Raw genomic sequence first — 26263 nt, 5'->3', positions numbered from 1 at the left:
GCTCATTCGAACTGTTTGTAATATTTGTATAGAAACATGTTTGCAAGACAGAAAATCGAAACCGCCGCCAGATTTGGCGTTAAAATGGGTGGCATTAGACTTGCATCATCAGCCAACTTTGCGAACAAAGTGACTGGTTTCGTCAACTGTGCCACCTACTGGACCAAGGTCACTGGAGAGGTTGCTAAACAGGTTTATACGAAGGAAGGATTTGCCCCACCAAAATCCGCTGAATTCAAGCAATTGTACGATAATACTGTTGAACAGAGCCTTTCGTTCGTGAAAAGTCCAAAGTCGTACACGGTTTCTGTGGTCAGAGCAGCGCAGAACTTCTCGTCCAATGACTTTTTCAGATACTCGTGCTACTTGATTCAGATTCTCGGTTGCTTTGCTCTCGGAGAGATCATTGGCAGAAGAAACTTTGTCGGCTATCCAAAGTACGGTCCTAAGACGAACTAGACGGGCTCTTTATTTATTCATATTCTTATATTATTACTACTATTCAAAGCCAAACTCAGCATAATAAAGAAAAACGTAGTCGAAATTACTATTCTTCAAGTAACTGTCTTCTCTTGGATCCTTCAACCATATCTCTTTTCTTTCTTCTCTTCTGTCTCACAAACGTTGGAACCGTGCTGATTTCCTGTCTGTCTATCTGGTTCCTTTTGATCTGTTTCTTCTTGCCCTTGGATAGCTTAGGAATACCTTTTCTCAGCCATTCTGGGATCCCTTCCACGGAACCACTTTGCTTCATAACGTTAACCACCACTTTAACAGAGTCCATGTCCACCTTTGTGTAAAGGGTAACTGCTTTACCGGCTCTTCCGGCACGTCCTGTTCTACCAATACGATGAACGTAAGCCTGCGCTGAGTTAGGAACATCGTAATTTATCACCATATTGATTCCCTTGAAATCAATACCTCTGGAAAGAACATCCGTACATATAAGACACCATAACTCTCCCTTCTTGAACTTTTCAAGCACTTGCTCTCTTTGGGTTTGGGTTCGTTCAGCATGAATCACATCAACATTCAATCCATCGTACAATAACTCGTGGAATAATGCCTTGGCTCTAGTGATAGACTGTAGGAAGATTATGACAGGAGGCTTAAACTCTCCACCTTGAACCATTTGTCTAATGGCTATTAATTTACCATGTTCGTCACCGCAGAACACGAGCTTTTGATCGATACTGGTATTAGCTGCCTCTTTATGTCCAATAATGATCCTTTCTGGATATGTCATAACCGACTGTGCGATCTCCTCAACGTTAGATGTTATTGTAGCTGAGAAAACCGATCTTCTCAACTTGGGATTCGTACAAATTGTCAAAATTCGGTCAGTCTGCTCCACAAAGTTAGAATCAAACATCTTATCGGCTTCATCCAACACCAACTGTTGCACACAGCTTAAATTCAAGGCCTCATGATCTACCAAATCAATTAATCGAAGCGGCGTGGAGACGATTATGTCGAATTTCGAAGATGATATTACCTTATTTCGAAGTTTACCCGCCACACTCTTATTTAGGTAACCAATCTTCAATTCTGTCAATCCGCTAACAAGATGGCTCAACACAGAAAATATCTGATATGCTAACTCCTTAGTAGGTGATATTATAAGGCAACGAACATTCTGACGTTTACCTTTAAGTTTTTTGTTCTCCATGATTAACGACTGCACCATTGGAATGAGAAATGCTAGAGTTTTACCAGAACCTGTAGGTGCACATCCAATGATATCTCTATTATACATGGCAGCAGGTATGGCTTCACATTGGATTGGCGTAGGCTCTGTAAATTCTTGTTGAATCAAATTCTCAAGAAGTTTATGATCCAGTTGAAATCTGGTCACTAAATCCTGAAATGAACCAATCGGAAGTGGAATATCTTCACCAGAAACCTTGGCTCCATAAGATTTTCTGAGTTTGGCAGCATCTTCCTTGGATTGGATTACTGGAGGAGGTAAGTCCACACTTTCAGGCAATCCTTTATCACTCTGGATTTGTTGATGTTGGCTGTTACTGAGGTCTCGACTATCTTTGGCATGGAAAAAATCGAGCTCTTCTTCAATCTCCTCTTCCAGATTCTTCTCTTTTTTAGATTGGGAATCAAGTTGAACTTTAGTTGGCATGGAATAATCCGATGCCACACCTTTAGATTTCTTCAATGAAGCTCCTCTACTTAGTGCTCTAAAAAGATCCATAGCTGATGTATAAGAAACAAACGAAGAAAAGGGATTTAGCCTGGAAACAAGACGAAAATTTGAATACTTGAAAATTAAATATTATCCGACCCGATCGTGGCGGAAATAATTGTAGTGGCTAAGCAGACGGTTTTTGGTTGATCAGTTGGCTCGAAAAATTTTCGGAACAAGAGACCGGTAAGCACCAGTCACTAAGTTGGTCGAAGGACAGTGCTAGGATCAAATTACCATTAGTCCTCACTATCGATAAGTCTAAACTTCCTCTGTACATAATATAAGGCTTGATTCAAAGTTTTGGGAAGAATAGTAATTGGCAAGATAGAAATATGCAATCCCTTTTACGAGAGGGACTTAAAGCATGCAGGCCGGTGACATTGAACATTCAGCAGGCTCGAAGTGTTGTTTTTGTTAGAGGAGAAAGAGTGAGGGGTCTGATTAGAGACCCGGAGGATATATTGACATCAAATGGTCGTAGATATGGACTTAACGATGCCAATTTGAAACCCCTGAAACAATTTCTTGGGGACGAATATAAACTCACGGATAAAATGATTCTTCAAGTAATAACGCACAAGTCCTTTGCTCATGGAACGAGGCCTTACAACGAGAAACTTTCAATTTTAGGGGAGGAATTGCTTCGACTAGCAGCCTCCAAGTATGCATTGGCCAAGGGGGTTGTAAATGGGGATGCTAGTGACTATAAGTTCAGTGTGGGTGACATTAACTTTGATTGTCTGGGATCTTTGACCCATAGGCTTATAGTGACAAATCGTTTACTGAGTGAGTATGCGGAAAGTCAAGGTATCGATAAGGTCTTTTTCTGCAAAGTGGCGCTTCCTCGTAATTATAGCCAGGACCAGGCCAAAGATTATAAGCCAAAGGCCATGTATTCTACTATTACATCATCTTTGGTGGGTGCAATCGCTATACAGCGTGGGAAAAACACTGCCGAGAAATTTGTTCAGGAGAAGGTTTTAGCGGGAATATTACCAGCGATTAATGAAAGGAAGTAAGAGATGCCGAGTGCTAAATTCGAGACACTTAATTTGTACATAGAATATACTGATCATACATCAAGTAGGGAATAAAGTTAGGCAGAGAGCGGCGGCAATTACTACTTTATTTGAAGAACGCGTCTTTTTATCCTTCGATCATTTCATCGGGTTTTTTTACTTTTTTTTTTCCGTCCTCAAAAATTTCTTCATCTCGTCGCGCTTTTTCTGTCCACTAAAGAGCCTTTTGTTCTTGACTCCAGAAGCGCTGATCACTCCTTTACAGCAGCCTACTTCCTTCGAATCGCTTTCGTCGTTTGACATGATGAGCTCGAGCCAGGATACTTCCAACTTTGTTAAGTACCATAAGGCGCTTAAGCTTTATTTGGGTATTTCCCAGGATCATCTAACTCCGATTACCTCTTCGCGTGTCGCCAAGGCCAGGGAGAAGTTGGGACGTTTGACTGAGATTCAATTCTACGATCTCAGCACTGACGTATATGATGAACTGCAGAGACGAATTAATGAGACCAATGAGAAACCAAAGCATCTTCCTCCTCAATCTACCTACCATCCTAAGAGGAATCAGGCTAGACAAAAGCTATCCGCGTTACCTTCTCAAAGGTTCAAGGATTTGGTTAACGATGTGCTTTATGAGGTCGATAAGAGAAACCTGACGAGTAACCCGTCTCTGTATCAGCAGCAGTCACAGCAGCATAGTGATAACTTGTATGGCCAGAAACGACATTCTCCAAACCTAAATCAATATACACCTTCATACCAACAGAAGTCTGTTCTAGAGCCAGAACACCGTCAAACGCAAGAAGAGCAACAACAGCAGCAACAACAGCAGCAGCAGCAGCAGCAAAATCAACAACAGCAGCAACAGCAGCAACAACAGAAACAACAGCAACAACAACAACAGAAACAACAACAGCAGCAGCAATGGCAACAACAGCAGCAACAAGAACAACAAGGAAGTGAGAATGATGATATCAAGACTCCCATAAGAGAGGACTTTCCGGAGAATGTTCTTAACACTCCCTCCCAACGGGAAATCAAGGCTACGAAAGTTGTTCCCCAGCGTGCAGAATTAACCTGGTCGAGTGATGAAGAAGATGACGGTATGTCTAATGCTATAGAAGCAGTGAGAGGCGAACCTGGCCAGCCGTACAGCAAGGCATCTGACATCCCTAAGAAGATAAACAATGGAATTAAACCAACAGGGGCTGTAATTGCAGGTGAATCAGTGAGCGTGGCAGCGGGTGCAGGGGCTATAACAGCAACGATTCCTATGATTTCCAAGTCCCAATATGACAAGGAGGAGTCCGAATTGCAAGAGCAAATCTCCGAATTGAAGCAGAAAGTGGCAGAGTACGATCAAAAGAATCAGCAGTTAGAAGCCGATGCTAAGCAGAAAGTGCTAGAGACCAGAAAAGAAGCCAGTAATCAGGCTGATATTGCCACTGCTTTAAAAGACGAATCCGCTAGGAATGCAGAGCTTAGCATCATGTTAGAAAAGGCCGAACAGGCTAGGTCTCAGATGGAGCAGGCCAACCAGGAAAGTCATGAAAAGATTGATGAGTTGGAGAAAAAGGTGGCTGATTTGTTATCTGCTTCTAGAGATATTGACGATGAAGAGAATAACCAGTCTGAACGTGCTAAGCTACTAGAGGATGAAGTGTCACAGCTAGAGAACAAAAACCTTCAGTTGAAAGAATTTGAGCAGTCATTCAAGGATTTGCAACAGAATCATCAGAAACTTCAGAAGCAGCACGAGTCCTTGCAAAGGGACCATGCCACTTTGAAGAATACAATGCAACTATCTGTACCATCTGTTGGATCATCTGCAGAGCCTGCCGACTGGCAGAAGAAATACGAAAAACTCCGGTCAGATCAGGTTTTGGATTCTATCCTGTCCATGGATACTTCAGAGATGGAGAATCTCTCTCATTACTGCGATGTAGATGGTTCTGTTCCCTTGGAGGCTATTGCAGACATATTTGCCAGCGTTGAGGGGCTACTATCCTACGTTTCTGGAGATGACATTGTCACTGAAGGTCTTTTCCATGGGGCATCTGAGGTTGTCACGGCTGCGAATAGTATCATCAAAGAAGCTGGCTCCACGGATCCTACATCTCCTGTTGGTGAAAAGACGCAACTCATCAAGTCCGGTCTTTCGAATTTGCTGACATCTATTCGGTATTACGCGTTATACAAAGATGTAATGCCAAAATTGGTGATTCATGCTTCGATCAATGACGTCTATTTTGCGGTGTGTGATCTTGTGAGTTTAACAAGGATCCATGCCACTGGAGATGGACTGATTAACGCAATCAAGAACAGTCGTTCTAGAGTGAGCAAGCAGCGTGGGAAGGAAGAGGATCTATTAAGGGAATCCTCACTACAGGCTTCACCCATGTCTGATATGAGGGGATTACAACCAACTTCAAAACTTGACTACTATGATACTGGCGGCAGAGATGAAAATGATGAAGACAAGAATTTAAAAATGGCCATTGGTACGCCAAACTCTCTGCATTATAATGAACCACCAAGGACACCAACGTATGAGGAGACCATATCGCAAGTGAGACCATTGAGAATGGCACAAAAGCTCTCGTCATCCCAGGAGAATTTGACTTCATCCAGTGATAATGAGGAAAAGGCTACGAGACCTCATAATTTCAGCAATACGTTGAGTCCTATCATCGGTCCTATTTCGGTGACAAAACCACACCATGGAGATAAGAAGGAGACCAAGGGAGAGTCTAATAAGACTAAGAAGGAGACTCAAAAGCCAACTTCTCCTTACAATACATCAAATGTGAGTGTGTCATCATTAGCTTCACGGTTCTCAGAGGATGCGAGCAGCTCTCCAAAGAGCATAAAGAAAGATTTTGAAGGAAGTACAGGCATCAGAAAGGATAGTCAAGTATTAAGCAAGCTCAAGAAGCATTTCGAAGAGCCTTCAGAGGCAGAAAGGACGCCGAAACAAAACTCTGTGGGAGGCCCTTCGAGCACCTCTCCTTCACCTATCAAGCTGCATCACAATAGTGGAGATGTGGCGAAAGCGTTTAATAAATTTGGAGCGAAGAGAAGGAGTACAGATAGTATGAAAGAAGTTGAAGAGCAGCAGCATACGGGCAATTCAATAGATGAGAAAGTGAAGGAAAGTAGCGTGCAAAAAAATGGTAATTCGGAACCTACACATGTTGAATCCCTTGAGTCAGATTCGATGGAGTATTTCAAGACTGCTGGTACGGCGAGCGGTGCAGGGCCTGATGATGGGGAGGTACCGGCCTCTGAGGAAAGTGCTGTAGACACTCTACGGCCCAAGCAAGAAATTATAGAAAACGAAGAGGCACAGCCTGCAGTGATGGATGGTGAAGAAGAAGAAGAGGAGGACTTTGTTTTTGAGAATTTCAACACGCTAGATCCGGACAACACTTTGAAAGAACTACTTTTATATTTAGAGCACCAAACGGTGGAAGTAATTGCGGCTATTCAGCAGTTACTCAAGTCAATTAGAGATCCAAAGGCTACTAGAGGGCTTTTGAGAAATGCGGCAGATCAGATTATCAGTGTGGTGAAACAGATGTGCGAAGGTACTAAGACTTTGATGAACCAAAGCCGGTACGCGGATGCAATGGGACATGCCCGATATGTGGTTGATGTTCTGGATGATTGCGTGACTCGGATGGATAAACTTTACGGGAAAAATCTGAGTAAGGATCGGGATTACGCAGATAAAGATTTCAAGCAGAGATCTGCAGGTATAGCGTTTGACATTGCCAGAAGTACTAAAGAGTTGGTGAAGACGGTGGAAGAGGGCAGTTTAAGGGACGAGATCGCAGTAATTGACTCGAGATTAAATGTGCCACAAGTCGCTTAGTATGAATATAGAATTAGCTAGAGAATATCATTATTATAAGTTTCGGAAGCGGAAATGAAGAGATCTGGTGAGAATTCGGGTATATCAGGACCCCGCAAATTTGATATTGAGCAGCGGAGTAGAGATGGGGGGGAACCACGAGTAATCGTAAGAGCCGCAGTGAGCCAAAAAAGGGAGCTAGAGCGGCCGCGAAAAAATGAGAGCTACGGCCGTCACAAATATACGAGAGCTACTGCTGCCACAAGAAGTACGAAATCGCTCTTGAATTTACAGGGTACCGCATAAGCTTCGCAGCGGAAAATCCAAGGTTACCACACAACTGATTGAGGTCATTCAGCCGTGAAAGATTCGAATCATTCTTAATGTGGAAATATCATGTCACCATATCTTGAAAAAGAAAGAAAATAAGGAAAGGTCACCAAATAATTCAATATGATATATCGAACCAGGAAGGCCAGGCGGAGTGCGCGCACCACGGAACAGAGAAAGTACTTTCGTATTACGTTAGACGATGGGATCTTGGCGGGGGAGGAAATATGATCCTCCGTCTAAGTGAGATCTATCAAAGCATCTAATTATTTTTCGGATTCTTGGTGACAGCTTTCCGATTGTATCTGGTGGTTTCGCGACACCAAGGATTATCCGATTGCGTGGTGGGGGTGAAATATGGCCGACAGCGAAATTGCGAGACAAACCAATTCGTAGCCTCTACTACTCCCTGGATGATATCCAGCAAGGTCAACCTAGTTGTATGAGATGGGCATCAACAACGCCAAATATCCACCGAGTAAAGGGAGCCCAAATTTACCTAGACCCTATCTATAATCATTATTCTGCGGAGCAACCGGGCCTAGTCAGTCTGATCATGGGGTTTCTTTTTCGGCTTCTAATTTTTGTGTCTTTTCCCTCGAGCTCATTACTCCTTTAGGCCAGATCTCCTGTTCATATCATATTATGGGGCAATATGGTGCCTGGGGCTTTTCTGGTCTGGGGCCGATTGCAAGTGGAATCAGGAAATCTTAGAAGCAAATCTATATAAATATTGCGGGGCCGGCTATGATGCTGTCTAACGGAGCACGAGGTCCGTCGGGTTAAGTTTGCTAGGAATCTTACTTTACTTTGCGCTACTTCAGTTTACGCTTCGTTACTTTACTTAACGCTACTTTTCTTTACTTAACTTCACTTCACACTACTTCAAACAATGAACCGTGTTGTGCCTCTTACTAGCAATAAGAAGCTTCCTTCAATTAAAGATTTGTTTCCCTCATGGGGTTATGTCAACTCTGTTCCTGTGGTGACCCAGGGAGTTGAACATATCCATCCTATCTCAAGTGGTGGTGGTTCACCAACACAAGCTCATGTTGAACACTCTTCAACTATAGATAGCTTTCTTACAGCGACTGCTCATTCATCAGAATATACCTCTGATCACAATTATACTCTTTCCAGTGGGAAAAATGCAACGAATACCACAAATACGACCAGTACTTCCTGCCAATCACCTCAAGATGTTACACCTCCTTCCAGCATAGCTTCATCATCATCCGTTCCTTTAATTTCCGTGGTAGACATGGATACAGACCTCCAGAGACTTGTTGATATCACCAAAGAGATTGAATCACTGTATAAGTCTACTCATGACTTTTCAAAAGTTCCAAGTGAATTACTTTACAATGGCTGTACAAGACTCAATCAGATCAAATACGCCTATGAAGAGTGGACTCATGCCAAAGAGCGTGAAAAATCTCACGTTCAGCATTGTAGGAGCTTCCAAAACATGGAGGAGCAGGCTGTCAAGGCTCTCACTTCAATGAACGAGACTCATGTCCCGGCCAATTCTTCTCCGTCGTCACTTTCGGTCAGTTCGGAAACTCCTTTCTTGACTACAGGACTGAAGAGGAGAAGAGAGAAGTCATGGAATGGTGTGGAGAGACCTGCAATGATCACTCCTCTTTCTTCAAAGCTTACATCTCCAATATCTCCTAACACTTGTCTAGCATTCCCCGTTAAGAGACGTAGATCTAACCCTGCTTCTCTTTCTAGATATGCTATTTCGACTCTCATCCAGCCTCCGGTTGCAAACCTATCGCCAGTTGCTCCGGCTGTTGCTGCTAATACATCTACTGCTGCTGGTATCAGTTTTGTGGCGCCTTCGATTAAAAAAACCCATATAGTTCTTCCTCTTGCAGATGTGAGTCGTTCTGTTAGCTCTTCTGATTCTCTATGCGACAACGAGTGTATGCACTGCAAGTCAAAGGATACCCCGGAATGGAGAAGAGGACCAGATGGTGAAAGAACTCTCTGTAATGCCTGCGGCCTCTTCTTCGCCAAGTTGTGCAAGAAGTATGGAGAGCCAAAGGCCAAGGGGGTTATGCTAGAGAGAAGAACCAAGGGCTTAGAGACAGATCGTCGGGTTTCAATAGGTTTTGTTTGATTGGCTTACGGCTTTTTAATGATGTCTTTCTTTATTTGTTCGTTACGATTGTGCTTTTTTTTTTGTCTTACGTATTTAATGCAGGTTTAATGGGATATAACTTTTATGTCCTTAGTATAGTTCAATCTGATACATGACAAATGGTTCGTAGTCTTGGTCCACCAACGATGCGTAGTCATGCAACGAGTTGTCACCAGTGAGCTTTCCCTTTTTATCTGTAGAGAAAGCATTACCTCCCAAGTATCCAAATCTGATCGTGAGATCCTTCCTGGCTCTATTGATTGCCTTCTCGTTCTTCAGTTTAAGGAAGAAGCAGTAAAAGTCTGGAGGAAGGCCGTACCGTAACACCGATTCCACAAACGTTCTCAACATCTCGATATGGATCCATGCGGATGTAATCTCCGAATAGGCCTCTTTGGCCAACCTTATTAAATCGTTTTTCAACGAAACCTCTTCCTTACTGGCTTCGGTGAACTCGTTTCTCATTTTATTGATAGAATCCTCCGAATAATTGAACTCTCTTGGAATCCACTTGGCTTCTCTAGCCGATGCCAAAAACTGCTGTTCGTACTTTTTGAATAGCGTCACTGCATATAGATAATACTCAGAATCTTCTGTAATCAATTTGGCTGACCTTGGCACTACAAAAGGTGCCAGAGTCTCATAGGTTTGTAGGAAGCTCTTCTTCAACGATTTAGGCACTACCAGTAAATCGGTCGTCAAATGCTCGGATCCGATCACAAAATTATCCTTGTTGACAACGTCATGAAGAGATTTTACTGTAAGATCACCAGTCTGCTTTCTCTGGGCCGCAAGTAGGTTGGACCTGGCAGAGTTGTAGGAACTGTAGGCATTCTTCAAATCAGAGTCCAAATTGAGAGCCTCATCGGAAATCGTCTTAATAAGCTCTTCCGTAGACTTGTCCAATCTATATCTAGATGTATTCCATTGGAATGACTCAAAAAAAACGTCGATAGGCTTATTATTGATCTTCATCATGGGAAGAGGCATGGACGAAGACGAGGTGGTGCCGGTATGGGAATTTCCCGCCTCCGAGACTCCGGATTGGACGTTCCCCACGATTTCCAACACCTTAGTAATGGAGCTGTGTAATTGAGTATCAGTCTTTGCCAATTCGTCACTCTGTTCCACTAGGGAGTCTAGGGTACCAACTTTGAAGGCAGGAAGCTTGTATTTCGTGAGTTCAACTTCTCCCGAATTTACATTTCCCTCTAGCCAAAGGTACAAGGAGTTCTCAGTTCCAACGGATTTTGGAAGGGAGATGAGAAGATAGTCTGCGACGGGTCTCGACATCTTATTTGTGGATTTACAAGGTGCCTCTGGAGACAATAGTATCACTAAGAGAGTTTGCTTGATTTAAGTTTCAATGCAGCCACGCGCGAATGACGAGGGCCGGGTAACTACAGAAAGTGAGTTTGATACTGAGGACTTGAGGCAAGTTTGGCATGCGGCAACGATCACTATTGAGAGTCTAACGAACAAATTCAGGAGAAGGAATCCGGTCAGTTTTGGGTCTTCAAGGTTCTTCGTTTGCTCTTGAGCTTCTCAGCTCGAAGAGACAACTCGCGATTACAACAATTTATAAGTCGCACGATTATTGAATAGAGTACATGTCTATTGATCGATCATTTGAATATCTTGGTCTTCGGTTTGACCTTTACTAGATACTTGCTCGGACTCTACTGAAGACTGTTTAGATTCTGGATCTGTTCCTGAATTTTGTTCTTCCTCAGTCCCCGATCGCGTATAATCCCGTGATTCCGTATTTGGAGAATGTTCAATACTGTCGATGGCGGCATAGACATCTTCCCCTTCCTCGGTGGGTTCTTCGGTGGCTTCCCTAGAGGATTCTTCAGTGGCTTCCTCGATGACACCATCTTCTTCCTCGGTGGCTTCCCTAGTGGCTTCCTCGGTGACATCCACTCCCTCCCCAGTGGCTTCCTCGATGACACCATCTTCTTCCTCGGTGGCTTCCTCGGTGGCTTTCCCAGTGGCCTCCTCGGTGACATCCACTGCTTCCCCAGTGGCTTCCTTCTCGTTGGCTTCTCCTTCTTCGGCCAGTTTAGATCCTACCCGCTCGCCTAACTCTATGGCCTCATCTCTAAACTTCCGAATCTTCTCCAATCTGGACTCCCATTTCATCTTCAACCCATTTAGCGTTGTGATCTTCTGCTCATAATACTCATCATTCAAAACGACCAGTTTGAATTTCTTCTTTTGTGCTCTCTGAAGATTCTTCTTAAACTTCTTAACATCTCTTTCTGTAATCTCATACTCTTCAGCTCTTCCGTTCTCAATAGATTGCTTTACCACTGAAGAATCACTTTTCAAACTTCGTGTGAACTTATTGTCTTTGTATGCAAGTTTATCCGTCTTGAACTTGGGCAATTCGTTCATCAAAGTCTCAAACTTTTCCTTCATGGAGGAGTTTTTACCTTTCTGTCTCTTGAGACTGGCCAACTTGATATTATTGTACTGCTTGTCTGATTTGTTCACTTTATCCTCTTTGAATTGCTGATTCAAATCGTAAAGTCCCAATTTCATCTTATTTTTATGCTTCACTAACTTCACTGTATCTAAAGCCATCTCCTTATGAAGCAGATTCAACTCTTCATCTGCCTTAGCATCACCTTTCTTTACTTCTTGGATCCTATCCACTACCTTCTGTGAAAGTTTGAATGAATCATCAAGAATTATCTCATACTGCTCTTTCTGTTCATTTATCTCTTCTGATGTAAGCATGATGATATATGCCTGATAATCAATAGCAAAAAGATGTATTATTGATCAGTTAAAAAAAAAAAAAAAACTGAGAAACAAGGACGATGATCATATTAACAGTGTGCCCTGATTCAGTGCTCTTCTTATAACCATTTGGTAATTTGATGGAATCCTTTCCGAAAGCCATAGTCTTTGACCTTGATTATACATTATGGCGTAAGCGACTTTTGAGACTCTTTCTATCTCGTGCTTCTTTACTAACTCATCTTTAAAGCCTGCTGGTGCGATACTCACATATCTACACCTATAAAACTATCAGCTAACAATGAATCCACCTTAGTGGATAGCAGAAATTTCCAGGTTGAATTGTATCCTGACGTGATTCCAATATTTCGAAATCTTCAACAGAACAATGTGATCATTTTCACTGCCAGTAGAACAGCTAAGCCCAGTATAGCTAAGAAGATGTTGAAGTTGTACAAGCTTGAAAAATATATAGTAGACTGTGAATGGGGGTACCATAGCAAAGTGGAGCATATTCGCAAGTTAGTCAAAAGACATAATCAGGATTTAGACGAGGATGACCAGAACTACCTAAGATTTCGGGACATGTGCTTATTTGATGATGAATGGAGAAATAGTGATGTTGAGAAACAATTGGGCGTCAAATTCTGCTTTCTCAAGGAAGAGAAACTGACGTGGGACAATTTTGCGACAGGGTTACAATATTGGAGAGGAGGACATCGATTAAAAAGGACTGAATGATAATAACAATAATAATAATAAGAATAATACTAGAAGTGGAACTTGAACTTGAACTTGAACTGGAAAAAGCTCTTCATACGGATCGAGACGGGCGAAACGATCGTTGTCCATCTATGTTCTTAGGCCATGACTACTTCTGGATCTGCTGAACAAAGGCCACTAATTCCGAATGAGTCGCACTTTCAGGAACTATAACTTCGTTCTATGACATGGTTAGTACAAATATTAATTTGATATGTGTAGGTGCTTTACTTACCTCTTTGAGAAACTCTTTCAATTGCTTATCGGTCCACTCTTCAATTTCCTTGTCAACAACAACAGTTGAGTCCGAAAGTGGCTTGTTATCTTCTTCAGACTCTGAATCTTTGTTACAGCATAGGAACAACGGCTTCAAATGAGGATATGTTCTAAAGATAAGAGACGCGACACCAACGATAGCAACGGCCGAAATGGCAGCTATGGATGCATTACGACGCTGCTTTGATGTTAAATTGAATGGCATCTTTAATACGATACGGATCTGTAAAAAAAAACGACCAACACCAAATCTCGTCATATTCTATTTTGTCTCCTTCATGAAATGGTAATCGCGATGTGGCGCTCTTTAATTGTCACGATAAATTGGATAGCGCATTGAACTGCCAAAATAGCCGTAGGATAACTTTTACTTATATAATTTTAGACAATGAACAATGTAGTAATTAATTTAGTTGATCGTTCAACTAATTCTGGTTTATGATACGGCGAGAATCGCGGGAGCTCGAGGGCTTTTCGTGCATCTTCTGACGTTGCACAGAGCCATCGTGCGTCCGGTGGGCATCGTGGTGGATGTCAGGCACATCGCGTGCACCAAAAAGATATCTCACTGAATGGACTATAGTGCCAAAGAATCCTTTGGAGGAGCGGTGACAGTTCTTGTGGTTTTTGGAACCCATGTTATTTGGACCTTTGAGATCTTGCAGATCTTCGTAACCTTTAAGATCTCCGTGAACTCTGTCATTTCTACGATCACCGCGACCTCTATGATCACCGTGACCTCTGTGGCTTCTGTGTGGTCCCTTTCTTTCAGGGAATGGCTCTGCGGCTAAATATGTGTCCACTGGAATATCTCCAATGTACGCTCTATCGCCGAATCCACCGATTAGATAGACGGAATCGATCTCAAATTTGACCCATCTGGACTCATGTAACGAGGTTGAAGGATACCAAGAGACAGCCTCGCGGTGTCTCCTACCGAAGCACACTTTATCCTCAGGAGTTGCATCATACTCAACCAAATGACCCTTCAAGTTGATTCTTGGAGCGCCAGCCACGGAAAATGGAACCATTCCTCGGTAATGAGGATCGGCAAAATCGTTAGGTTGATGATCACCCACTCGGATGGTCAACGAGGAGTTAGAGCCTGCCTCAATGTTCTTCTCAGAAGATGAAACGTCAATCATGAGCATCAAAGGTTGACCGTCTTGCTGACAGTCTGCATAATATTCAACAAAACCAACAGGATAGCCTGACTCGACGTCTAAGGTATTCAAATTGGCGAGAGACTCTCTGAAAACAAGCGTTCTAGCCACTCGAGCGGCAGTATCTACGTCATGGTAGCCCATAATCTTGGACTTGGCATCGTCCTTGTGAATGGACAACGACTGTGTAAGTCCTATCAATGTAAGTAGTAAGGTAATTTGCATATTGCAATAGTTAGTGAAGAGAATAAAGTAAGGAAAGTTGGAAAAGAATCAATTTCATCTGAGGCCGAAGCTGAATTTCAGCTCTGCCTCTAACTTAATCTGCCAGCCGTTCTGTGCAACTTCCAGGAAAAACAGAAAACTTAATTGTCGATATATTGTACGTGCTAACCAGCTTCAGATCGATCTTACCCATGGTGTCCACGACTAGCTAACAGAAGGAAGAGTAGTGCAAATTGAGAATACCAATCCTCTCACAAGCATTATAATCACGTGCAACAATATCACGCGATCTCTTTTCTATTTTTTACTACAAGACTAAACAAGCGAAACGCGGTTGGTCGATATATCCCATACATATAACTTTGTTTTAGCATCAACTAGAGACTAAATGTGGGGGCTGCGACTACCATCGTCAATTAAGATGAAGAAGGAACAAGGGGTGCTACCGTCGTGTGTTCCGGGGTTTTCGAAATGGTTTGTAAACGAGGTCTATATAGAGAGCAAGATGATGGATAAGAGCGTGGAGCAAATAGCAGCATCATTGATAAAGCAAAGCGAGTGGATAAATAAGGTAATGAGCAACGTGATGTTGTTGGATGTGAGCGGAAAATATGAGACGGAGGAGGGAGATAATATTCTACCAAGGGTACCAACGGCAGCGAAGGCATCAATTGCCCCGATGGTATCAACGGCCCCAATAGCATCAGCTGCTCCATTTGGATCAACGATACAGACGGCATCAGCTGCCCCAATGGTATCAACGGCACAGAAGGCACCAACGGTACAGAAGGCACCAACGGTACAGAAGGCACCAACAGTACAGAAGACATCAACGGCAGCGAAGGCACCAACGGCAGCGAAGGCACCAACGGTACAGAAGGCACCAACAGTACAGAAGACATCAACGGCAGCGAAGGCACCAACGGCACCTACGGCATCAGATATGGCAATCAAATCGGATATTGCTTCATCATCTCATAGTATCGATGAATCAAGCCCAGATACAAGACCTGCAACAACGAGGACCACGCAAACAGGTGCCACTGAAGTGACGAGTGGAGATGAAGAGGAGAAGAAGGAAGACAAGTCTGAGAGTATACAACTGCCTGATGGTGAGGTACAGGAGCTTACCAGAGAAAATATCGAATATCTTAAACCCAAGAAGGTTGAGAGTCACTTAGATGAGCGTTCCGGATCACGTGATATGTCTGATGATAGTGACACTTCTTTCGAGGCTATCAGCAGAAATATTAGGAAATCATTTGCTGCAAAGACTCTGAAAACGTTCACGGAATACCAAGAGAAGGTAGAGCAAAAGGTGAAGAGAGATCAGAATGAGCAAGTGAGTACAGAAGAAAAGAAAGCCAAGGAACAGATCAAAGAGATCTCTCATCTGATTGAAGAAGACAGCGACGATTTGCTACTTGACGAGGATTTAAATCTTGGAAAGCTCGAAAAGATAGAGCTCTCTGAAATTAGACTGCCGTTGAAAGATGCAAGCAGCCATTCCAGTACTACTCCGCTGACAGCTAGATTGCCTATCAAGTTTGCCGAACTACCTTCAAGGGAACCATTGAAGGTGCGTTCTACTAAAAAGAAGTCTATTAGACGGAGTGCGCGGCACTTGAAGCAGAATAAAGTGGCTAGTTCTCCTACCGAGAGGTTACAACCGAAAAAGAAGACACAAATTCACGAGACCTTATCTCCATCTCCTTTTAGAGAAACTACCAAGAACATGGTAGAAACTGGTAATGGAAGCAGTGTTGAGAGTGGCAGTAGCTCGAATGGTTCCTCATCTAAGAAGAAGTTTCAGCTTGAGCTACCTCCCTTCATGTATCAGTCTTCGCCTAATGCTAAGGACGAAGAGCCGACAATCAATCTTAACAGAGTGAAACGAAAACAGGAAGAGCATAGCAACAGCTTTGCCCGGACTCCACAGAGGCAGGAAGATGATCTTCTCACGAGATTGATGGCACATACCAAATCTAGTGCCAAGAAAGTGAGAGGTTCCGTTGAGCGGGCACATTCAAAGGCAAAATTGCATGATCTGAAGAGCCCTTTGATGCGGCCTGAAGTGGAAAAGGTTCCAGCGGTATTTCCAGAAAAATTACAGCCCTCTAGTAGCGTTAAAAGGATACCCCTTACAGAACAGAGTCTCGAGCCACCGTCTTTCAGAAGCGTCGAGACAGTTCGTCTTGAAAAAAGAAAGAAGGTCGAATACCAACTACATGTGAAAAGACAGAAAGTGATGGGGAATAGAATTGCATTAAAGAATATTGAGGCGAATAGCTCAAGGTTAAACGTGAAGTTAGCAACGAACAACCCGTCAGTTAGCAAAGTGAAAATTGAGCAGGAGGAAGGGGTTCCTAAAGCCAGTAGTACTAGTTGGACTACGGCAGAGAATTTGGAAAAGCAGTTGAAAGCGCATGAGAAGACAAACCCTACACGAATATTTGGACCGGTTTCCCGGGTGGACTGCAACGAGATCTTTGGTAGAAAGTACTTTGGAAACTTAAATGTAATGTGGCAGGAAGCCGATAAGCTGAATCAGAGAGAAGTCGATAGCTACAACAGGCAAATGGGGTGGAATACATATTAACGCGTATATACTAATAGAGAGACATGCTATACGAGAAATAGCCATTCCAACGCGTCGGTGATGTATCAGTAATCGCCAGGAAACGTACAACATGATTATATTTACGTTTAGCCCAAACGGGTAAAAACTATACTTGAATCAGCGTTTCATCTTTAAAAACACGAAAAAAGCCAAAGAGGGAAAGAAAAACAAATGAAATAGGCGCTGTACCGCGATGGACCTTGGTAAAGCCTGGGCCTGGGCCTGGGCAAGCATAGATCCACCGGGAGAGACAAGTGAGAACTTCCCCCGTGGAATGAGTTTTCCGCGCATTTGGTGCAGGTGCTCCGCCCAAAAGCACTCCCAGACTGAGTCTTCACCAGGCTCTTTGGCTGTTTTCTTTTGGTCCTTTCGGTATCAATTTTTTCTCTATTATTGTTACTTTTTTTTTAAGCGTGGTCCATATAACATTTTGGAGGGAAAAATTTTATAGTGCTTGGAAGGAGATAGACACAAGGTTAGGAAGGTACAACACCACTTAGCTACTTATTATTTCACTATTATCAGAAGTGCTGAATCATATTTTGCTACACAGAGGAAGCCAAGCCAAAATCGCTAGACTACTGCATTCTCAATGTCGAAGGAACTATCACATATGCAAATGGACGAGGAGAACGTACACCAAGTTCAACCAGGCCGTGGAAAAGATGATGCCAAGCCGCCAACACGATCTGCACGTCCTTCAATTGGGCGAAGCAGGTCTGTTCTCACCGATCTGAACAACAATGCCAACTATGGCCATACAAACGCCAAGCCCACTGCAATGGCTACCGCCGGTTACCGTCATCATGCTATAGCATCACCCTTTGTGACGCATCCAGAGACAAGTCTTCATAACGACAAGCCATTTACTATTAGGGCTGACGAACGGAGCGAAATTCGCTTTGGTAATGACATACTACCTCACGAGGAGAATGAAAACGAACACAACCAACAGCAACTGCAACTGCAGCAATCACATACCCAGCAACATAGTCAACAAGACAAGATACAAGAAGCTGCTCTGGAATCGGATGAAAGTCGAAGAATGTCAATGCTCAAGCGGGCAGCACCTGAATCAAGTAGTGAGCTTCTTGAAAAAAATCAGCTTCAAGATTCCAAGAAGATGAAGGTTGAGCCAGATTATACGTGGGATGATCTAGACACGGAAGATGCAGATGATCCATTGATGGTGAGTGAATACGTGAACGAGATCTTTGACTACTTGCACGAACTCGAGCTTAAAACTCTACCGGATGCCAACTATCTTCATTGGCAGCGGAATTTCCGTCCCAAGATGAGATCAATCTTGGTTGACTGGATGGTGGAGGTGCACCTCAAGTTTAGGCTGCTTCCAGAGACTTTATATCTAGCGATCAACATTATGGATCGGTTTATGTCTAGAGAAACTGTTCAGGTGGACAGGTTACAGCTTCTTGCGACGGGTTCGCTATTCATAGCTGCCAAATATGAGGAGGTGTATTCACCATCGGTCAAAAATTATGCATACGTAACTGACGGAGGGTTCACGGAGGACGAGATCTTGCAGGCAGAGCGCTTCATCTTGGAGATCTTAAACTTTGACATGAGTTACCCAAACCCTATGAACTTCCTGAGAAGAATATCCAAAGCTGATGACTACGACGTGCAGGCTAGAACCATTGGGAAGTATCTTTTAGAGATAACGGCCGTTGACCACAAATTTATAGGGTATCTACCGTCACTCTGTGCCGGCGCTGCTATGTACATTGCTCGAAAAATGTTAGGCAAGTTTGACTGGAACGGGAACTTGATTCATTACAGTGGAGGTTACAAAGAGAGCGACTTGAAGGAGATCTGCGAGATGCTGATGGATTATTTGATTAGCCCCATTATCCACGAGGAGTTTTTCAAGAAGTATGCTTCTCGAAGATTCATGAAGGTGTCCATACTAGCCCGGCAATGGGCCAAGAAGGTCACTAGGGAGGAAAAGAATATCATGGACCCGGTGATATAGGCACAACAAAATACAACGGCTATTTAGAACGGTGTACTAAACCAATATGCAAAGGTCAATCTCAGTGTAAGAACAATAATGAATAAATGGTAGACAAATAAATAAATAAATAAATGAATAAATAAGGAGCAAAGAAAGGCTTACGTTCTTGGAATCCAGTTATTGTTATAAACAGGCTTGTCTCTTCTAGCGGCAATTTGGTTTATGGTCTGATACTTATATCCAATGTAGCCTAAACCCACGGGAATGACTCCCAAGAAAAAGAGTGCTATACCAGCCGACTTCAAATTCCATCTGTACCAATTGATCAGGTTCTCTCTGAAGAACGCAAACTTCTCCACTTCTCTGTCGACTCTTAGTACTAAATAAGCGTTAGTCAAGAAATATTTCAAATCCCTTCATTTCTGATTACTTACAATGTCTTCCAAAATGCCCTGCCATGTTGTTTACTGCTGTGTTCTGAACAATCAATGTAGCACCTTTGTCTAGAGCTTTTTCTTGAGCTTTTTCTTGAGCTACTGCTTTGAATAAAATTTGGCTCGAATTCGAATCTTGCTGGTGTACGGATGCACAAAGTTAACGGAGAAGATCCATTTGCCAAGATTTTCAGTACGAAAGGTGGGGACATCGGCATTTTTTCAAATCCATAAAAGAAATGGATAACTGAACTCTTGTCTCCTTCCTTCAACCTCGAAGTAAACTTTAGTACTGAAGATCTCCAAAATGAGCTACACATGTTTTTTACATAGGCCGATCACCTGCAATCTTGGCTCGTTGATTGGTCGCACTTATCGGCTTGCCTCATCGTCTGTCCCATCGTCTGGCCCAGATTACTATCGATTGTTCCCTAAGACTTTCCCACGGGGAGCACCACCTTCTTCGCCCTTTATGATAGAGGATAGAAAACTACGTAAGGAATATCGGAAGTTGCAGGCTTTGAACCATCCGGATCTAATCAACAGGCTGAACCAAAATGGAGGATCGGAAGTTACTCATACGTCATCTTCGCTAATAAATAAAGCATATGATACGATCAATGATCCTCTCAAAAGATCACAATACTTGCTTAATTTGAATGCTAATATCGATCTAACCAGTGATGAAGCCACTCATAAATACGAGTTTGCAGATCAGGACACCTTGATGAGAATCTTGGAGATCCACGAAAACTTGGAAGAGATGACCAATCAAAAAGAGGCGGAGAAATTTAGAAGGGAGAACCAAATTCGAATCAACGAAAGCATTGAAAAGTTGGACATTCTTTACAGCAAAAAGGACTACGAGGCCATTGCCATGGAGACGATTAGACTCAAATACTGGTATAACATTAAAAACGTCTTAAAGGACTGGCTACCAGGTAAGCCAATCAATCTAACACATTGAAATTACAAAATATAATACTTCTATACAGTTTAAATGCTAATGCCATCTATCATTACTTTCAACAGCTTCCTTCCCTTTTTGGATGAATCCCTCGCGATGATTGAATCTTGATTTGGTTGCCCCTTTTTTTTCTAATTTGTTCTCCCTACCTTCTTTCTGTTCTTGGTAAACAAGGGATCAATGGATAGTAAGGGACAGGATATTACCCAGGACACTGAAGTATCCAGTGATATCATTCACACCACTGGCGAGAAGCCAAGGTATGATTTCATGATCAAGGAAAATGCCCTGTCGGGGCAACAGATGGGACAACTGAATGGGCAACAAGCCATGGATCAGTCAAGATGTGAGATTGAAAAAGGGCATTTAATGGATCAGTATCATAAGGAAATGAATGAGGTAAAAGGGCGTGTTAAGGTTAAGATGACTGAATATATTAGGGAGATTAGTGACCTAGAAAATGAAAGGCAGATTCTTTTAAAAGAATTAGGGCGTGCTCACAGTAAACTTCAGGAAGTATATGGAAAGCTGAAACAAGTTGGAGAAACTGGAGATTCTTCATATTCAAAAGAGATGATCAAAGGTTATAGAGATGCTATGAAGAGAATGGATGTCCATTATAGAAAGCAGATCACTTCAGCTACCAATGTCATTAAGCAGTACCGAGAAAAGTTTGAAGGGTTGAAGATGATAATTAAAGTGAAGGATCATATAATCGAGCAATTCTCCAGTAAGCTTGATCTGTTAACTCCATTTTGTGATCCTCCTCAAAACACCCGAGACATGAAAGAGTCAGAGATGGAGAAAAATTATGAGACTTTAAAAAGACGCCATCATCTTCTCTTGAGAGCCTATGAAGTTCTTGCAGACAAGTTCGAAAGCACCAATCGAAGCATGTCTAAATATAGAGAGCTATGCACTAAGGATAAAGGGGACGTTCTAAAGGTTCTTCAAAATTGCATCATTTCCAAAGATAATCAGTTGGAACTTGTTCAAGCAGAAATTGATTTATTGAGAAGGGAATGTCTTGCAAAGGATGAGATTATTGGCACTTTTTTGAAAAGGAAACTTGAAGAGGAAGAAGATCCATTAAAGGTAGACTTCTCAAAGAAGGTGAAAGTCATTGCATACAATGTGGGACACATGGTAGCTAGATGACGAGGTACTTGCTATAAAGTGGCTATTGGTAGGTTTTTGCTAATTAGATAGAATGGTATAAATGCAAATCTCGTGCAATCATGTATTGGCAACGGCTTCTGCTTTCTCCTGCTCAAGTCTCTTCATAACATTTTGTACTTGCTGTTCGTACTGGCCATCAGCTGAAGGACTAGCATATTGCGGAGGAGGAGAAGCATTTGCTGATAGTTCATTACCACTCTTTGGAGCCTTAACCGGAGTCGTGAACAGTCTCTTAAACCTGGACACTTTCTGCTTTTCTTCAACGGATGGTTGGGCAGCTACAGCATCATTATCGACATTCACAGAGTCCATAAAACGGGCCCCGTTATTTTGCTCAGCCTGTTGACTGAGATACGAAAGTCTGTCACCCATAATAGGTTCATCTGCAGGAGCTACCGCAGGATATTCCTCTTTGGGGTGAACCAGACGATGGAAGAAGCCCTTCCTTTCATTGCCATATTCATCGTAGGCATCAGGAGTCCTATAAGAATTATCTCTTTGGGCAGCCAAGTAAGAAATCAAGAAAAAGTTCACAATGAAGCAACCAACGGAGATCCATGCAGTAGTTAGAGCACGAGGTCCAATTTTTGCGCTATTTCCGTCATGGTGAAAGACTGACTTACCACTGGCATAAACAGCAGTGGAAAGAGCCATACTGACGGCAGTAAAAATGAAGGCAGCAGAATAAAATCCTATGAAGACCCATTTCAAGCCTTTATGAAGGATTATGTAGATGATGAACGGGATAATAGAGCACACCAAAAAGAAGAGACCGATAAGGGAAAATGCCCAACCAATACGGCTCATATAGAAGTACTTATTTCTGTTGTTGATGAAAGCTGAAGGAACATCTTTGGTAGTCTTGAAGTTATTCTTAGGAGAGAAAGGATAGGCTGCTTTGCTTTTAGTGCAGCCCGTATTCTTACCATCAGAGCCAACCCCACAAAGACCGTAAGAGGTCCACCGACAACGACCTTGAATAGGAGAACCTGAATATTGTGAGCAATCGGTTTCAAGCCAATAGAACTTTCCTAAAGCAGAGCTATTGGAAGAACCGATGATGAGAGTTAGAATAAGACATAGCAAGGATCCTAGTAGGAATAATAGTGACACTATTTTAACCGCAAGACTAACAGGTTTCATGATTGCAAATGTCAAGAAGAGGTTGAAAGAAGAGAAGCATAGACAGCAGCAAGAGATAGAGAGCAAGAATAAATTAGTTTAATTTATTAAGGGTACAAGCTGTTGGCTGTTTTGAGGGGAATAGGTTCCTAAAGTGACACTTTTGAACTTCCCGATTGGGAAGTGCGTGCAGACATTATTCCTCTAATGCAGATAATTTGACGTAAAGAGACTTTCTTCGGGTAACAAGAATTGAGTTCTAACCGCTCGAGCACAAGAGATACTCTGCATCGGCATATTCCAGGTTTAACCCTACTTTTCATGTTGGCTGCCTGATACTCAACAGCGTGTACTCGAAGCCTGCTCCGGATTAGCCCCATTAGCGCTGCCTTTTTTAGTATGAAAAGAAAGCCGTGAGAAATTTCACCTAACTACGGAATTTTCTATATTTTTATTTGAATGTGATGTCTCCATAGTAAGAAAAATGTTAGATCTACTTCATTTCAGTAAGAGGTTACAGTAATGCTCCGAAGATTCTGGGGATTATTCTTCCTTATTTATAATTTCATACATTGCGTGTTATGCACTGCCTCTTCTGATGATGTCTTTACTAAATATTCATATCGATCGAACCTATCAGATCACGAGCTTTTTCAATCCACATTCACGTCTGAGCATCTCAATTCTCTCAAAGAGGAAACCAGACATCTCTTTTACTATGCCTTTGAAAAATATATGACCTATGGCTTCCCCTTTGATGAGGTCAAACCCATCTCTTGTGTGCCCAATAAACGAAATATTAGAGATCCTACCGATACCGTACGAAACGATGTTATGGGTAACTTCACTGTTACACTATTTGACAATCTCGATACTTTTATTGTAATGAACGACTCTGAGGGGTTTCAGAAATCTGTTGAGACAATCAAATCGCTGTACACGAAGTTCGACATCGACTCAACTGTCCAAGTATTTGAAACTAACATTCGTGTACTTGGTGGATTATTAAGTGCACATCTATTTGCATCCGATCCTAGGAAAAGTCACTCATTGCCTCACTATGATGGATTTTTACTTCGGCTGGCTTATGATCTTGGTAAAAGGTTATTGTTGGCTTTTGATAATAACATGAATGAGAATTTTGATCTGAACGGCAAGAAACGTACTGATACCTCCGGGATCCTAATTCCTTTTCCGAGAACAAACTTGTTGAAAGGACCAAAGAAGGTTCCCAAGAAGATCCAGACAGAGCAGTGTGTTTCAGGTGTGACTTCACTTATTTTAGAGTTTTCGCTTCTTTCAAGGCTCTCTCACGATCCTATATTTGAAGACATTACTCGCCAGACGTTTCTAAAGGTCTGGTACTCAAGATCCCCTCTCGATCTTCTTCCTATGACTATTCAAACTAGCAAGTTTGCTTTCACAGATCGCTTGACTGGTATTGGAGCCTCTGTGGACTCCTTCTATGAATATGCATTGAAGTATTCCATTCTATTTGACGATGAGCAATTTTACCAAATATGGTCCAAATCCTATAAGGCATTATTGACACATTCACAAAACACTTCAGGATTTTTTGCCAATGTGAATGTGGCCACTGGAATGGAGGCTAGTGAGTGGATTGATTCATTGGGTGCATTTTTTCCAGGCTTGCAGGTACTTGCGGGTGACGTAAAGAATGCTGTTCGGTTGCATAAGGTGTACATGAAGCTCTGGAACTATTATGGTGCCATTCCTGAACGCTGGAATTACAATACTCAACGTCCACAATCCCTCTTCAAATATCTTGGAAGACCTTATAGGGAAGGAGACACTCTTGAAGATGTGGACATATCGTCCACAGATGAAGTGCTTCTAAGAAGTTCAATAGCATTAGAATGGTATCCGTTGAGACCAGAACTTGCAGAGTCTACTTATCATCTTTATAGAGCTACTAAGGATCCATTTTATCTTCGCGTGGGTGAAGCTATTCTCAAAAGGTTTAGAGAGGAGTTTATTGCGCCTTGTGGATTTGGTGGAGTTCTTGATATCCGAAGCGGTGCACGCCAAGATCGCATGGAGAGCTTTGTGCTTAGTGAAACATTGAAGTACTTGTATTTGTTGTTTGATGAGAGCAATGAATTGAATCAGAATGGTAATGGCAACCTGATTTTTTCTACGGAGGGGCATCCGTTTTGGTACGATAAGAAAGTCAAGGAATACAGTGGAATAGATCTTGTTTCTGAGGTTAAGAAAGGGGTGAATGAAAGTAACTGTGAAAGCTCTTTTCTTAAACTTTTTAGTGAAACTAATTGGGATCTACAGTTTGAAGACTCATTTGCTAGTTTTAAGAGCAATTTCTATGAGTATGCCCAGGATAATTGGACAGAGATATTCGTAACGAGGAGTGTTCAGCAGTATTTCCAATCTCAAGGATTGGGAAATCTATCTGAAGGTCAGAGAGCACTAGTTGACCTAAATCTTTACAGAAAAATTACTCCGTTATTTGAGGAGAAGCTGCATAAAATTGGACCTGCTACAGATGCCAATCTAGTTTTAGATCGAGATTATTTGAAATTAGAAAAATGCCAAACAAAGGCTGCCACGGAGTTTATTTATTCAACTGTTTTCAGTAGGGACCCTTCTTTTTACCATTTGGATGATGCATATTCTATTACGTTGAGAAGGCCGGAATATCTCTCCCAAAACCAGAATCTGGAGTTAGAACTAGAGCCAGATTTTTATGATAAATTTACTGCTGGTAATTCCGTGTGTAATGCGTCTCCAGACAGTTCGATCTTTGAGGCTGTCATGGATAATGGAGGTCTTTTCCACCGGGCGAAAATTAGTCGGGTAGAGAGAAGAAACGACAGCAAAAGTTTAGGTCTCTATATTGAGGATTTAGCAGGGTTCCGAAGCGTTTTTGAATCAGTTGAAGATGGCGATTTGGATGTTCACGGAGAATACGTAAACGAGGACAGCTTGAAGCAATTCAACTGTACGGAAAAATTATTCCGAGTGCTTAAAATCAATGGGTATTGGGTTCCTGAAGGAGAGACAATTTGGGTCAGCTCCAATTCGAAGAGATTGAATATCAGCGAGGGAATTGAGTATAATGATGGTGGTGTTATATTAGTGAATAGCATCCCGGTAGAGAACATGAAAGTATGGAATGAGAGATGATGAATGGATGAGAAGGGGGGAAAAGAAAAAGGTAAGGGATGGAAAAAAAGAAACAATGAGAAACGAGATAAAAGGAAGCGAGAAG

The 26263-nt window shown here is 42.3% G+C and overlaps 15 protein-coding genes across 15 annotated transcripts; 9 read left to right on the top strand and 6 right to left on the bottom strand.

Annotated features, from left to right (window-relative positions):
• Nucleotides 1-36: 36 nt before the first annotated feature.
• Nucleotides 37-459, top strand: FOA43_000936 (uncharacterized protein; the record flags this gene model as incomplete). Its single annotated transcript, XM_038921261.1, has 1 exon — nt 37-459. The coding sequence occupies one exon, from the start codon at nt 37-39 to the stop codon at nt 457-459; it is 423 nt and encodes a 140-aa protein (XP_038777189.1).
• An 88-nt stretch (nt 460-547) lies between these two features.
• On the bottom strand, nt 548-2206 carry FOA43_000935 (uncharacterized protein; the record flags this gene model as incomplete). Its single annotated transcript, XM_038921260.1, has 1 exon — nt 548-2206. One exon carries the CDS (start codon nt 2204-2206, stop codon nt 548-550), a length of 1659 nt encoding a protein of 552 aa, XP_038777188.1.
• Nucleotides 2207-2532: 326 nt separating this feature from the next.
• FOA43_000934 (uncharacterized protein) lies at nt 2533-3219 on the top strand (the record flags this gene model as incomplete). The annotated part of the gene is made up of 1 exon (XM_038921259.1): nt 2533-3219. One exon carries the CDS (start codon nt 2533-2535, stop codon nt 3217-3219), a length of 687 nt encoding a protein of 228 aa, XP_038777187.1.
• Nucleotides 3220-3222: 3 nt separating this feature from the next.
• On the top strand, nt 3223-7093 carry FOA43_000933 (uncharacterized protein; the record flags this gene model as incomplete). Its single annotated transcript, XM_038921258.1, has 2 exons — nt 3223-3229; nt 3462-7093. 2 exons carry the CDS (start codon nt 3223-3225, stop codon nt 7091-7093), a joined length of 3639 nt encoding a protein of 1212 aa, XP_038777186.1.
• Nucleotides 7094-8294: 1201 nt separating this feature from the next.
• On the top strand, nt 8295-9527 carry FOA43_000932 (uncharacterized protein; the record flags this gene model as incomplete). The annotated part of the gene is made up of 1 exon (XM_038921257.1): nt 8295-9527. The coding sequence occupies one exon, from the start codon at nt 8295-8297 to the stop codon at nt 9525-9527; it is 1233 nt and encodes a 410-aa protein (XP_038777185.1).
• A 111-nt stretch (nt 9528-9638) lies between these two features.
• FOA43_000931 (uncharacterized protein) lies at nt 9639-10841 on the bottom strand (the record flags this gene model as incomplete). The annotated part of the gene is made up of 1 exon (XM_038921256.1): nt 9639-10841. One exon carries the CDS (start codon nt 10839-10841, stop codon nt 9639-9641), a length of 1203 nt encoding a protein of 400 aa, XP_038777184.1.
• A 321-nt stretch (nt 10842-11162) lies between these two features.
• On the bottom strand, nt 11163-12535 carry FOA43_000930 (uncharacterized protein; the record flags this gene model as incomplete). The annotated part of the gene is made up of 2 exons (XM_038921255.1): nt 11163-12274; nt 12532-12535. The coding sequence occupies 2 exons, from the start codon at nt 12533-12535 to the stop codon at nt 11163-11165; spliced, it is 1116 nt and encodes a 371-aa protein (XP_038777183.1).
• Nucleotides 12536-13164: 629 nt separating this feature from the next.
• Nucleotides 13165-14912, bottom strand: FOA43_000929 (uncharacterized protein; the record flags this gene model as incomplete). Its single annotated transcript, XM_038921254.1, has 4 exons — nt 13165-13236; nt 13291-13490; nt 13981-14688; nt 14909-14912. The coding sequence occupies 4 exons, from the start codon at nt 14910-14912 to the stop codon at nt 13165-13167; spliced, it is 984 nt and encodes a 327-aa protein (XP_038777182.1).
• Nucleotides 14913-15140: 228 nt separating this feature from the next.
• On the top strand, nt 15141-17318 carry FOA43_000928 (uncharacterized protein; the record flags this gene model as incomplete). Its single annotated transcript, XM_038921253.1, has 1 exon — nt 15141-17318. One exon carries the CDS (start codon nt 15141-15143, stop codon nt 17316-17318), a length of 2178 nt encoding a protein of 725 aa, XP_038777181.1.
• An 802-nt stretch (nt 17319-18120) lies between these two features.
• On the top strand, nt 18121-19332 carry CLB2 (G2/mitotic-specific cyclin; the record flags this gene model as incomplete). The annotated part of the gene is made up of 1 exon (XM_038921252.1): nt 18121-19332. The coding sequence occupies one exon, from the start codon at nt 18121-18123 to the stop codon at nt 19330-19332; it is 1212 nt and encodes a 403-aa protein (XP_038777180.1).
• Nucleotides 19333-19472: 140 nt separating this feature from the next.
• FOA43_000926 (uncharacterized protein) lies at nt 19473-19773 on the bottom strand (the record flags this gene model as incomplete). The annotated part of the gene is made up of 2 exons (XM_038921251.1): nt 19473-19693; nt 19749-19773. 2 exons carry the CDS (start codon nt 19771-19773, stop codon nt 19473-19475), a joined length of 246 nt encoding a protein of 81 aa, XP_038777179.1.
• A 282-nt stretch (nt 19774-20055) lies between these two features.
• FOA43_000925 (uncharacterized protein) lies at nt 20056-20715 on the top strand (the record flags this gene model as incomplete). Its single annotated transcript, XM_038921250.1, has 1 exon — nt 20056-20715. One exon carries the CDS (start codon nt 20056-20058, stop codon nt 20713-20715), a length of 660 nt encoding a protein of 219 aa, XP_038777178.1.
• Nucleotides 20716-20895: 180 nt separating this feature from the next.
• Nucleotides 20896-21873, top strand: FOA43_000924 (uncharacterized protein; the record flags this gene model as incomplete). The annotated part of the gene is made up of 1 exon (XM_038921249.1): nt 20896-21873. One exon carries the CDS (start codon nt 20896-20898, stop codon nt 21871-21873), a length of 978 nt encoding a protein of 325 aa, XP_038777177.1.
• Nucleotides 21874-21951: 78 nt separating this feature from the next.
• Nucleotides 21952-23037, bottom strand: FOA43_000923 (uncharacterized protein; the record flags this gene model as incomplete). Its single annotated transcript, XM_038921248.1, has 1 exon — nt 21952-23037. One exon carries the CDS (start codon nt 23035-23037, stop codon nt 21952-21954), a length of 1086 nt encoding a protein of 361 aa, XP_038777176.1.
• Nucleotides 23038-23751: 714 nt separating this feature from the next.
• On the top strand, nt 23752-26178 carry FOA43_000922 (uncharacterized protein; the record flags this gene model as incomplete). Its single annotated transcript, XM_038921247.1, has 1 exon — nt 23752-26178. One exon carries the CDS (start codon nt 23752-23754, stop codon nt 26176-26178), a length of 2427 nt encoding a protein of 808 aa, XP_038777175.1.
• Nucleotides 26179-26263: the final 85 nt, after the last annotated feature.

Source organism: Brettanomyces nanus, chromosome 1 (genome assembly GCF_011074865.1).
Source record: "Brettanomyces nanus chromosome 1, complete sequence".
In the NCBI taxonomy this organism is placed as follows: Eukaryota; Fungi; Ascomycota; class Pichiomycetes; order Pichiales; family Pichiaceae; genus Brettanomyces; species Brettanomyces nanus.
Note: the sequence above shows the minus strand (reverse complement) of the source record. Positions and strands in the feature narration are given on the sequence as shown.